Source organism: Opisthocomus hoazin, chromosome 2 (genome assembly GCF_030867145.1).
Source record: "Opisthocomus hoazin isolate bOpiHoa1 chromosome 2, bOpiHoa1.hap1, whole genome shotgun sequence".
Taxonomy (NCBI): domain Eukaryota; kingdom Metazoa; phylum Chordata; class Aves; order Opisthocomiformes; family Opisthocomidae; genus Opisthocomus; species Opisthocomus hoazin.
The window spans coordinates 96,446,012-96,459,692 of record NC_134415.1 but is presented as its reverse complement, the minus strand read 5'-3'; the positions used below and the strand labels follow the sequence as shown (position 1 = coordinate 96,459,692).

The 13,681-nt window shown below is 39.5% G+C and overlaps 1 protein-coding gene across 1 annotated transcript in view; it reads left to right on the top strand.

Annotated features, from left to right (window-relative positions):
• The window catches only part of CD109 (CD109 molecule), an 87,937-nt gene that overhangs the window by 41,173 nt on the left and 33,083 nt on the right, over window positions 1-13,681 (top strand). The window contains exons 12-22 of the mRNA XM_075414507.1: window positions 310-411; window positions 507-569; window positions 2,039-2,215; window positions 4,711-4,863; window positions 5,617-5,691; window positions 6,122-6,182; window positions 6,753-6,888; window positions 7,654-7,771; window positions 10,526-10,639; window positions 10,849-11,067; window positions 12,244-12,388. Of these exons, the coding sequence (XP_075270622.1) occupies window positions 310-411; window positions 507-569; window positions 2,039-2,215; window positions 4,711-4,863; window positions 5,617-5,691; window positions 6,122-6,182; window positions 6,753-6,888; window positions 7,654-7,771; window positions 10,526-10,639; window positions 10,849-11,067; window positions 12,244-12,388 (1,363 nt within the window). The remainder of the gene's footprint in view (window positions 1-309; window positions 412-506; window positions 570-2,038; window positions 2,216-4,710; window positions 4,864-5,616; window positions 5,692-6,121; window positions 6,183-6,752; window positions 6,889-7,653; window positions 7,772-10,525; window positions 10,640-10,848; window positions 11,068-12,243; window positions 12,389-13,681) is intronic.

Genomic DNA, 13,681 nt, shown 5'->3' with positions numbered 1-13,681 from the left:
AAACTGAGCGGGCTGCGATCAATGATGCGCTGTTACTGCCATCTGCAACAGTTGAGATGTCACCTGCTGTTACTTTCCTTACCTCGTATTCATGTTAGAGCTGGAAGGAAAGTGACAGATCCTGTCTAAATGTGAGATAATTGCACCAAGATATCAAGGGGAAAAAATAAAACAGATACCCAAAGCAAGCAGTAAAGTGGTCTGGTACTGCCATTAAGGCTACCATGTTCTTGTAAACAATGCCATGTATGTGAATATCACACATATTTTGCTGTTCTGTTGAGAGCTTTGTTTTACATTGTCTCGCAGGCAGAGTTCCTGAGCAGCAGGACCGACATAGGTGTTTATGATGTGTTCAGCTCCCCCAGCCACACTTACCTCCAGGTTAAAACAAAGAGCCAAGATATAAAGGTACAGTCTGAGACAAAACTTGCCAGGATAAGAACTGTTCCAAGTTACTTAGCATGTTTCCATACTCATTCATATGAATCTTACACTTTTCCTAGGCTGGGAAGCCTTTTGAGCTGAGCATTGCAAGCAACAAGCCAGTGAGAGAGTTCCACTATCTGGTAAGTTACTGGTTTTACATATAGGGACAATCCAAGATGACTTTTACCAATTTAAGAAATACTCCAGTGAGTGGAATGTGATTGAATGTTACAGAGATTCAGCATTTTTTTATTGTGCTTTGTGAAGGAGGTGGCCCCAAAACTTCCTTTCCACTAGGATGGTCCTTTTTAAAAGAGAGGTCCATTATGCGACCTAACAGAAATGCCCGTGGCAGCGTAGGGAGGTGTCCTCTGGGAGAAGCACATCTCTGATTTGGATGTTGGGCTATCTCTGCTTGCAGATGTGTGAGACAAGGCGCAACTGTGAGAGTAATACTGTCTCTGACTGTGCAGAGCACCCGTGATGGGAGAAGGGGCAGGCATGTCCCAGGAGCAGCCCAAGCTGGGGCTTGGCAGCAGGTCCTGCAGATGCAGGTGGAAGCAGGGTGCTGGCAGAGCCTGTACCCAGGGCTGTCAGGGCTGAGCCTGCAGGCACAGGGTGAAGAGAAGACCTGCCTGCTGAGGATACAGTGGTCCAGTGGGCAGGGTGGCATTGTTAACAAGAGAACTTTGTAGGCAGCATTTTAAAATAAATGGCTTTGGTAATGGCTTGTTTAATGGCTTAGCTGCTGTACTGTATCTTACAGCATCTGGATTGAAGGTTTTATGATGTATACCATCATCAGTCTCCCATCCTGCCCTTAACACATGCCTGTCTTGTGCACAGTCTACACCATAATGATCATGAGAACTACAATTCTTTTTCTTTCAGAGACCTTAATAGTAATTTGAATAAGGAAAACATAAGGACGGTATAAAATATGGGCATTCATGTGTATTTTCTCAAATAGAAACACTCTCTAAAAGATTTTAAAATATCAGATCCATGCAGTCAAAGGCAAGGAACGGCCCTTCATGGCTCCGTCTTCATTAGTAAGTGGTATGGTCTAATAGGAACAGAGTTAGCGTGAAAGAATTGATGCTGTGGGCCTGAACTCCAGGTGTTTCGAGGTACCTTCAGACTAGCTCTAATGTGATCTGGTAAAATGAATACCTGTTTTTAACTGGAACACATTAGTGGGCCCCAATTCACACTCTCCATGGTGCAAACAAAAGTGTGGTAAGTAGGGGGTTTTGGGAGATCTGCTTTTAAAATTGTATTCCTGATCCAAACTCAAATGGTGTTATAGATGATCCAGCTGTATTACTGTTGTGTTTTTATGTTGTGCTGTGCACTCATCATTGTAGTTCTTTACTTGTCCGTAGTGACACAGGAATTAAAACATGGAAGAAATCTATTTCTAATATTTAGATGTTATATTATCCGCCTGTTCCATACCCAGTCTTACAGAACTGGTCAACCACTTAGTTAAAAAAAAAAATATCACAGCTATATGTCTCTTCCTTTAACAGCTGTTTGTAGAAGGAATTGCAGAGCTTATGACATATTGAGATACCAATAGATTGAGTGTTTTGTTTTTCCCTTTCAGGTGTTATCTAAGGAACAAATCATGGCTTTTGGCACAAAGGCTGCAAAAACATTCACTTTAACAGCAGAAAATTCCTGGGCTCCTTTGGCATGTATACTTGTATTCTATGTTGATGAGCTTGGAGTGGTTATAAACGATGCTCTCACTGTCCCCGTTCAGCCTGTTTTGAATGACAAGGTAACTATATGAGTCTGAGACCATGATTTTGTCTGTCTGTTGCGTGGTAAACAGTATTTTAGATCATAGGATTGTAAATGTAAAAACTTCCTCACCGAGGATCTAATCTGAGGTTTGTGTAAGTCCTTGGAAAGACTTTCGGTAATACCAGTGTGGTTAGGATCCAGCTATTGTGTATCTGAAAGAAATATCTGCTAGCCCTATGTTTTCCACATAAAAAGATGCACAGCATCTCCTTGTGTTTTTAGTAGTTTGGTCAATTACTGAGCCAAAGATTTCTCTGGCCAATAGAATCGAAAGGTACTCAGAAGTGCTCTAAATGTGGAACTGTAAATGTTTATGAAGACCTCGTTCTAGGCAGGCAGTTGACTTTTTACAGGTGAGACCACTGAAAGGCTCTTGATGGGTTCAAATTCTTCCTCCCCTATGGAAATTTTAATACTTATAACCAGACATCAGTAAGGAGGCTGTTTGCCTTATTCCTGTGTGAAAATTTTCTCCGTTCGCTTCATGATTCAGGATATGAATGTTGTTATCACAGGATAAGGAAGTGGAGAGGCAGGACGGTGAGAGAGCTACAGGCACACATTTGTTGATTATTATGTACCAATGTCTGAAGAATCTAAATAAATAGAAAACAGATAAGATAATTTAGTTGAAACTTGGGAGTTGTAGGGTAGATATAAGAAGATATTTCTAAAAAGGAAGGCGTAACGGTTTGGTTCAGCCTTCTGGAAACAAATTGAAATCTTTCCACTGATTGCAGTGTCTGCAAATAAGATTGCATTATATTTGGTAGCAATGAGGTAAGTCATGAACTTGAAATTATCAGTTTGATTAAATGTAGTTTATGGATGAAAAACATGATCCTAGCGTATATGCAGAGAGGATGAAAAATTGAGACGATAGATTATGAGAATTTAATACCAACCTTACTGTACTTGCTGTATTTCACTGGATAGTGAAAAAATGTGAGATAAGGAAAGAACTGTTCTCAAAGGCTTCAAAATTTCAAGCTATTTCTATTTCTCCATTTCAGTGCTAGCCACTGAAATGAGTTCAGTACTGTGGAAAGCTACTCTCTCTGTAATTTGTAGCCTTGCCAAGCATTTAATTTCTGTAAATAAGTTAGTAAAATCAAATATACAGAGCTGCAGTGCCACGGTGTACCCAGAAACAAACCATTTTTCTGTGTGAATCAGTCTGATGCCCATTTACAGTGAAGCACATGGTGCTAATCCCGTTTATCCCTGCACCATTACTGTGTTCCCTGTCGCTCTGTGATTTTCATACTGAATGTGGTTGGAAGATACCATTACACAGATATATCAGAGGAGTGGTGTGATGGGGCTGTAGATTCAGACATCTAAATACATGTATTTACATGTAGGGTCAGGAGTCAGTTGTTTAAGCACAGACACCTAGTGTCCTCCGAGAGGCTGTAAGGTATTCAAGATGTCATCGTGGAACAGGTGGAAGTTTCGAAGGTCCTATGGGAGACCTGTCCCCTTCTGGAATGGGAGCTGAGGGTCAGACAGCATACTGTGGGATACCTGAAGTCGTTCCAGGTGCCTTCAGGTGACTGAGTCTCATCTCTGTATGCGAGTTATGTGTCTAAACTCAGTTTACGGAGAATCAGTTGCCGCAAAAGAGTGTGGTTTTAAGTTGTTCTTCCTGTACTTCAGTGCATGCTCCAGAAGGGTGAGTTATGTGTCCTGTCTGGCAGCACCACCGGACATGTCTTGGATACCTTTGAACGTCTCAAATGGCACCAAGTGCCAGTGTTTATGTAACTGATTCCCACCCACAGCCAGTATAGTCAGTGGAGCCCGTTGGACGGTTTTCTTCACCACCACTTGGATTTATGCTTTTGGTGAGCCAAACTGTTACCTAGTCTCCATTATTTCTTTTGACTCTGTGTGACATGAGCTTTGGGAGCTTAAACGCTGAGCTGAAACATGGACAGCTAAATGTAGGTAACGTAAGTGTGGAGCTGAATTCCACCTCGAGACTTTGTATTAGGGGTGTTTTGATGAGGAAAAAGAATAAAATTGTTCATTTTAAACAGAAATTCTGCACTGTCATCTGATGCAGTGAAGATCGGATCTGTTAGAAATACTTTACAGCAGATGACCCTTCCTCTCTTCAGTATCCTAGGGAAGGCATACTGATGCTGTACTAGCCTATTTGTTTCCTTCTTCCTTACTTGTGCACCTGTTACATATATCCCTTATCTGTATTGATCTCACTGTGGAACACTTAGTTTTAATTTGAGGGCTGAATTTTTTCTCCAAATAATCTTTCCCTGGATATGTTACATGCTGTGTTGTGAGAGCAGAATGAATGCCATAGTATTTTCCCAAAGGTCCTAGAAAAAGGAAATCCAGAGTCTTAATTATAGCCAATTAAGCTAAGAAAATTCTTCCTTGGAGTTGTTAATGGCTGTAAATATCACTGTATAATTTAAACCTGTGCTGTTCTTCACTTTTTTCTAGATTAAAATCTCCTGGAGCAAAGATAAGGTCAAGCCATCTGAGAAAGTCTCCCTTAAAATCAGTACAACAGAACCAGGATCAGTAATTGGACTTGCAGTTGTTGATAAAAGTACAAAGCTTCTAGGAGAAAGTAGTGACATAACAGAAGATTCTGTAAGTAAATGGAAAGAAAGTGTTTTATTGTTGTGTATATGAAAGATTATGTTTATGGAACTGTTACAGTTTATATGCTGAACGAGTAATGTTCTTTTGGCAGGATTTTTAGTCCTTAATTATGCAAATATTTTTTACCTCTGGAAGTAGTTGATTGACACAAGCGGAAAAGACTGTAAGGTTTACAAGGTGATAAGCCCAGCATTTCTAATTCCAGTTAATACTTTATTGTTCTTCCATTTGCTGAACTGCTCAGTTAACACTTGGCAGTTTCTTCTTTCAGGAAAGACAAAAAAGTCAGAAAAACTCCATAAAGATTTGTGCTTTGTGCTCTTTAAAATTAGCAATATAAAAGAAAGAAAGAGTTATATTTTTTGAAGAGCAGAATAAATTATTCATTTTTTTAAACTCTCTATACTTGCAGAAGCTCTAGTGCATCGACACCTTGAAAGAGTTGGCAATACACATTGTTCCTGAAGTGCTCAAATGACATAGCCTATGTGCCGTAGAGTATCCTTGGGCTGTAGGCTCCTGTTTTAGGGTTATGTAGTCTTGGGCATTCTTCCATTAATCATGAAACCATTGCAGCCTAATCCCCTTCATCCTGTCATGGATTCTTTTCTCTTCAACACAAGAACTAAGCGAGCTGCTGCTTAAGGTACAGCTCTATGAATTAGCCTCTACAGTGGTGAAAGTTCTGAAAAATGTGAGTTTGCATTCACTCTTTGGATGATTTTGTTTCTCTTGACTTAGGTCTTCCATGAGCTGAATTTGTACAGCGCAGTGCAGTATTTCCCCCTGGTCAGAGGTTCTTCTGGTGTCTTTCAGGTACATTTTTTCTTTTTAATTCTAAGCTGGGTTTTTTTACTGCTTAGCACATCACTTGTTAGAAGAAAGCGCCCTTTTTGAAGTTTGGGACTGTAGACAATGTACTGTTTTCATGGTTTATATGGGTTTTGAATTGTGAAATTTATCAATATGTAAATACTCTGAATGCAAAGAAATTTGTTTATACTTTCGTAAATATGGATTGCTTTATGCTTGATACTGTCTTCCCTTTGAAAAGTTTTCAGTCATTAAGGCAATATTTGGATTCAGATGATCTCAGTTTTGCTGGTTCCTGTATATTACTTGCTTTAGTTCTATGATTGCTTTATTATGATGACTTCATTTTCTTAAAAAAAAAAAGGAAAATAGACAAGTACTGTTTATGTCCTGAATGCCCTGGATTGAGATATGCTGTATATATTTTATCCAGAAATGCAGCCTTTGGGTATCAACTGATGCAATTCTTGAGGAGGATAAAGAACACTTTCTTTGTAAGTAATAAAAATAAATGTAGCCAAATCTAATTTACAGACTGGGGAAGGAGGTCCATGGATTATGGCCGCTGTTAGGTCTTGTTACTGTACTGCATCCAGGCTGCATCCAGCCTGGCAATCCATTACCATTTCCAAGGTCCAAGACATAAAAAATGCATATGACAAAGTATTTTAAAAACTTCCTTTTGCTGCTGTCCTGAGTGACAGTACCCCTTAAAGGCCTGAGGGTGAATGGAGATTTTATTTGCAGTTCCAGTTGATATTTGTTGCAGTGGTTTGTTGTATGTACTCATATTACACCAGTTCCATAAGCACTCTAGAGAGGCCATGTAGAAATTTAAGTTTGTGTAAAACCTTTTTTTATTCTTCAAAAATAAGCAATAAAAGGAAGTAGTTCCTAATGTCACAGTGTTACCATATGCTACAAGGCCATAGATTATACTTAAAAGACTGTATTAATTTGACTTTTCTTAACTGTATTAATTTGTATTCATTTCTTAACTGTATTCATTTGATTTTTCTTAAACGTAGATATTTGTAGGTAGGACAATATTTTTTATTTTGCAGATGGTGGAATGATACCCTTAGAGGATGGTTTCGGTGGTGAGATACCAGTATCTAGAAATGGACCTCCTGATTTCAGCAATCTCTATGTGAGGACACATTTTCCAGAGACTTGGCTTTGGATTGACACTAAAACTAGGTATAAGATTAGAAGCAAATGGAAACTGATTTACACTTGCCGTTGTTATTTTGTAGGTTTTAGTAGCATTCTGCACTGGTGCTGAAGAACACTTCTTAAAAATGTAGTATTGTTTATATTCTGCTACCACCTAGAGGCCACAAGTGAGACTGGAGACCTACCGAATGTGTTGCACAACTGCACAAAATAGGACAATGTCTGACTGAAGGCCTTGTAATTTCAACAGAAGTTGGATAAAAATCCTGGAGACGAAAGAAACTCTCTTCATTTTACAGATGGGGAGATAAACAGATAGGGAGACCCAGTCGTCTTCTCTAGAATACATGAGAAGATGGTGATTAGCCCACAGAGGGAAATCTGTTTCTGGCTGCACCTAATTCAGTGAGCAATTCAAACTGTCAAGTGATGGTGAGATCTGACCTGTATCGTGAAGCACAAATCTTGTATTGTTTCACAGCTGAGAAGTTTGGGAAGCAACCGTCATCTGGGATTGTGTTAAAGGATCTGTAGAAGTTGATTACATGTAATGTGATTCAAAGTGATTACCTTCAATTCATGTAATTTAAAGTAATTTAGTTTTTTTTAAATCATTTTGATTCCATCACAAATATTTCTAAATTATTAGGAAAAGAAAAACAGGTAATCAGCAGGTTTTCCTGCCAAGAGTTTGGACTTAATTTTTGATGCATTTTAAGCATTTGTGTCCACTTACTGATGTCTGTAAATGGATGCATTTGAAAGTCTGCTCTCCCCTTCTGCCATCAGATCTGACACAGACACCACAATGGAAGTCACAGTACCTGATACCATCACATCTTGGGTAGCCAGTGCTTTCGTGATGTCTGAAAACAACGGACTTGGGGTGACGACTGCTCCAGTGGAGGTACCATGGCACGAGACAGTTATCCTTAAATGCTGGTAACACTGTAGGATGTTACTGGAAGCTGTATTTTAGTTCTAACGGCAGCCATCTCCTTAGATTTACAAAGTGATTGAGAGGCCATGTGTATTCAAACTTTAAAGAAAAAATCATCTCTGAAGACATGTGTGATACTATATCTGCCTCCCCTTCCTGCTTATATAAATATCTCAGACGTTACCCAAATACTTGGGTGCCTTTTTCTGTTGGAGCAGCTGTTTTGTTTGAGTGCATTCAGGATGTGCCTGCTTCAGAATCTTTGTATGTAGGAAGGGGGAATGACTGCCTGAGGACAGCATGTTTGAATGTTTTCTTGGCTTTGCCAAGAGGGCTTTCCATGTGTTAATAGTGCATGCAGGGAGGTTGGCACAGACTGGCTGGGAAGAGGTGGCTGGAATGGGAGAGGCACGTTGCCTGCTGGAAAGATCATGCCATTGCTGCTTCACTAACTCTTACCCCAGGAGGGAGATGGGAGCATGGCTTAAAGACTAAATTCTGGCCTCGCTTTCCTTGATCTGTCAAAACCAGTCTTGGACTAAACATAGGTGCTACTTTTTGGGTGATTTAGCTCGAGGAGCAGAGTGGACACTGAGAGCCAGTGATGGGATGAGAGGCAGCTTGGTGCCAAGTTCCTGTCTCCTGAGGCTCTCTTTGTGCTTCCAAGTGTTCAAGGAGTTTAGCAATTTAAGCTAAATTCATCACTCCTCAGGTTAGATCTCTAACCTGAGATTCCCAAAGTGTAAGTGCAGTTGTCCTAGGCCCACTCTGTATTCATGGAAACAGCTACTTAGAGTTATTTAGCCTGTTTAAAATAGGATTTACTTTTTGAAATCTCATTTAGCTAGTATTTTATATACCTTGAATAATCCTCTGAATGTAGTTGTCTCCTTCCATTCATTACGTAAAGATCCTAGAGAAACTGTGTTCCCAACTGAGACAACTCCAGTGCCTAAGGTTAGATAGGTTGTAACTGTCAAGTACTGGGTCATAGCTTTCCAACTTGATGCCAGGACTAGTGCAAGCATAGCTTGGAGACAGCCATTTACCCATTTAAGTTCTCATGTGCTCAGATTCTTGGGGGGGGAACTTTTGGGATCCAAACCAAGATCTAGGTCCAGATTTCATAGTTGGCTGCTGCAGCAGACACAGAACATGTGCTTCGAACATCCTGATCATAATTCAACCACAGAATTTGGAGCCCAATCTGGATTTTGCAGCTAAGGCTCCTTTGAGACTGGAATCATGATTCTCATTTCTTTCACTCGGCTTGGCAGAGATGGGACAGAAAGAGGAATAGTTTTCCGATTCAGACTGTATGAAGATATATAATTGGACTCTCATCCTCAAATTTGAGAAGGCTGAAAGTAGAACAGATGTTGAGATTCTTATTTAACTATAATCACCCACATGCACTGTTCAGTACTTTACCCTCTTAGAGATGTTTAGATTGTGCTTAAAGTTCCATATGGCTGAAACATGTTAATCAGTGCAGTACAGAGAGGCAAATAAAAGAAATGCGTGAAAACTGTAATAGGGAAATAAGTAAGTGGCATCTGCGTGCTTAATGTCATTTACTGCTTTGCATCTTGTTTTTATTTGACTACTTCTACACAGAGTGTAGATAATTTTACTCTACTGTATTTTATTGTAATGTACCAGAATATTCCTGAGTGCAAAACTTTAGTATTGCAAGAGTTTTAGAGAAAAGCAAACCAAAAAAAGACAAAGAAAATAGGTACATAAGGAAAACCTCGAATAAGAACTAACCAAAAATTCTCCATCAGAACTTCTCTAATGTCTAATATCTAAAAAAGTTTTTGACTCTGAAAGCTTTAGCAAACAACTTTTCAAAGTTTTAAAAAGAAAATGGAATATTTGCTAGCTAGGAAGAAAGCTGAGGGGTTTTTGGATCTGAAACCAATAACACTTGGAAGAATTTTTTTAATGAGAAGCAAATTAAAACCATTTTTAGTTGACATTTCAGTACTAAAGGATATAATGTTTCAGCCATCTTCTTGTACAGATCTTCATAAACAATGAAATTCGGATCCCATTCAGCTTGATGAGAGCTTACCACTGACTTCTCAGAGCCAAGGCTTCATTCAAAAACCTCTGTTCACAGATAAAAGTGACTGTTTGCTGGTATATTTCTGCAGTTTTTCTTTTAATTAAGAAAAGATGTATTTTTAGAAGTATAACTAAAGAATTTATGCCAAGATTAATCTTACAAAAATAACACATCATTCTAAGGTGTTGATGAAGTACAGAATTTGGGAGAGTTAGTGATTTTTGTATTCCAACATGCGTTTCTGTATTGACTTGGAGATAGGGCAATGGACAGATTCTTAATCATCCGTTACTTGTGCACTCAAAATAGTTCACAGTTACCTTAATGAGATCTCAGGGCAGATAGCAGCTTCCAAGCTTGCCAGGTGATAGACGCTTAGTCCCAGTTCAGGTGCCTCTGTTGGAATGTGCCCTGTCGAAGCTGTCAGCAGCTCTCATCTGAATGGTGCTGCTGAGTTCCCTCAAAGGTGCTAATGACCAGAAGCATCTTTGGCTTCTGCCTCAGCCCTTCAGCAGTACCTATTGTTAACTGTAGAGTACAAGTAAACGTAGCCTGTTGTCTGAATTTATAAGTGATCAGAAGACAAGTTGTGTAGGCATTTTCTTGCTAGTATCTGATTATAGGCATTCACTGCTGATTTTGTTTTGCAGCTAGAAGCTTTTCAACCTTTCTTCATTTTCCTGAACCTTCCATACTCTGTCATCAGGGGAGAGCAGTTCATTTTGGAAGTGAATGTCTTTAATTATTTGAAAGAAGATGCTCAGGTAAAATAAATCTCTTTGTACTTGAATGTTATTTGACACTGCAGGGTTTTTGTCACCGGTGGTGACTACATCTTTCTCCCATGAGAACTTTAATATTTTTTTCAGTGAGCAGACCATAAAGCTATTTCTGTATACACAAAAAAGGTGGCAGCTTATGAAAGCACTATTTAAAAATTAACTTTGTGTTGCAAATGTTACTGTATTTACAGGTTACTGTGATCCTGGATATGAACGATGCTTTTGAAATTATTCTAACATCCAATGAAATAAATGCTACAGGAAATCAACAGTCTGTATCTGTACCAAGTGAAGATGGGAAAACTGTTCAATTCCCAATCAAGCCAAAACAGCTGGGAGAGATTCCCATCAAAGTGACAGCATTATCATCTGCTGCTTCGGATGCTATCATCCAGAAAGTTTTAGTAAAGGTAAAAAGTCTGCAGCTTGGCTTGTTCCTGGAATAAATTGTTCCCTAAAGTAGACAACAGAGTGCAGCAAAAAGACAAACCAGTTTATTTGTCTGCCTCTTGGTCTTGTAAAGTTGGTTTTGGGTCAAGTGGCTTAAAGTAGAAAACACTTCTTTAAAAATAATTTCTCCTTTAAAATTATTTAGATCCCCATTCCAGGAATGAACACATTCTCCAACAGATCATGTTTCAAATTCTTCTGAAAGCAAGGTGAAACCTATTTGTGCATTAGTGAACCCTTAGTGCTACAGCTACCTTAATAATCTGGAAAGTGGACCAAATAACTGGATTATGGATAAGTGCAATCAATTTTGCCATACACCTGACTTTAGTTCAAAGCCTGTTTTGTATGAGCATTTCTGTACCTTGGTAGTGGTGGTAGTTTAGCCCCAAGACTTTTCTGATAAACCAGAAACTGATAAGACTTGCCTGACTTTGGACATCTGATTCATGTTAGCCTCCATTTCAGTGGAAAGTGGTAGACACTTGTACATCTCATCCTAAAGTAAATGTTGAAGATAACAGACCCAGAGAATGGTTGAGGCTGGAAGGGAGTAGTCCAACCTTCCTGCTCAGGGCAGGATCAGCTACAGCAGGGTGCTCAGAACCGTGTTCAGTCAGGTTTTTAATATCCTCAGGGACAGGGACTTCACAGCCTCTGGGCAGCTCCTTCCAGTGTTTGAACACCCTCACAGTTGAAAATATATATTTTTATGTTTAAAAGGAAATACCTTTATTTCAGTTTGTGTCTGTTGCCTCCTATTCTGCTACTAGGCATCACTGGGAAGAGCCTGCTCTTCTTTACACCTGCCCTTCGGGTATTTACTCGCATTGAGTCACAGCTCTCTCAGACTCTCCTTGGACCGCTGTCCTGCAGGGTTGTGAGTTGTTTTGAAGTGGAGCCGCTTACTGCCCTTTCTGTTGAAGTTCAGTTGCTGTGCAGGAGAAAATAAAAGCTTGTTAGACTAAGGTGTAGGGTGAGGAAAGAAATTAATTTATTTCCTCTGCTTCAAGGACAGTTTTTCTCAAGGGATTTTGCAAGCATGAGGAGATGAAACTTTTACGGTAAGCATGCAACTCCAGTCCTAAAAGCGACACACTGTTGGAGGTAACAATAATCCTGTCTTTATTTTATAGGCTGAAGGATTGGAACAGACATATTCACAGACAGTCCTTTTGGATTTAACTGGCAGTAAGCCACAAGCAGTGTCAAAAACTTTGGATTTCACTTTTCCGTCTGATGTTGTAAGTGGCAGTGAGAGAGTGCAGGTCACTGCTGTTGGTAAGGGTTATTTTATTCTGTTTCCATCTTTATTATTTGCTGATCAGCTGCTTTGTCTTTTTTTTTTAAAATAATTTCATGCCTGCTGGGCTTTTGTTGAACTCAGTATCTAAGATACATGTATCTGCAGTCCAGCTGCTGGTATGTTCTGCACTGCAAATGTAGGTGTTTTTTAAAGAACAGAGCAGTTGCCAGTAGTACCTAGAAGTAGTAAACTCTGTCAAATAGGGCAGGAAGTCTGAGCTGCCCTAGCAGCATGTCAGAGCTTTTCTCAGAATCCCTTCTGAAGGACCCTTAAAAGATTTTGCTCAGTATTGCTGTGGCTCTGTAGGGTTTTAGGGAACTGCATTATTTTTTATTTAATAGCTATATTAATAAGTTGAATCATTAATTCAGAATCGTTTATCATCATGCATGGGACTAAGCATAGGAGGATTTATGGATGGAGTGTGTTATTCCTGTCATTTATTTAATTTCTGATGTTATGGTATTGACTATCCTTTTTCAGATTTAGAGAGGGAGATGGATTTTAATGGGCAGGGTCCTGCAGAGTTTGCTGGTGTCCTGTTTTGATTCTGCTTGTCTTCAGAATAAAATCTAAACCCCAACTGATTGTTGTTCCTTGTGACAGCTAGGCTTTGATAACTGTGGGTGAGAGAAGAAACACAGGAAGTTTCAAATATGTAACATTACTGAAACATTTTCCTGGATGAATTTCCCCTGGGGCCTATAGGAAAGATAGGGGAAATATTTTCAGCAGGGCTTGTTGTGACAGGGCAAGGAGCAATGGCTTTAAACTAAGGGAGGGTAGATTTAGACTAGATGTAAGGAAGAGATTTTTTTTACCGTAAGGGTGGTGAAGCGCTGCAACAGATTTCCCAGAGAGGCAGTGGAGGCCCCATCCCTGGAAACATTCAAGGTCAGGTTAGACGGGGCTCTGAGCAACCTGGTCTAGTGGAAGACGTCCCTGCTCACTGCAGGGGGGTTGGGCTACATGACCTCTAAAGGTCCCTTCCAACCCAAAACGTTCTATGATTCTGTGAAATATCTTTTTGATTTTTTTTTTTTTTTAAATGGTGACTGTTTGAAATTACTCTGTAGAATACGATCTGCGGGGAGATGGGTCAGTGGATACAAAGCTCTTCTGAAGATGAAGAATGCATGTTAAATGCAGTTTTCTGCCTGATTAGTGATGTTTCGTACAAACGTTCCCAGTCTGTCATATTTTCTCCAAGTTTAGATGATACCACCCTATATGTGTTAGGTATGCATTTGTTTGCAGTAGGCTTTAAT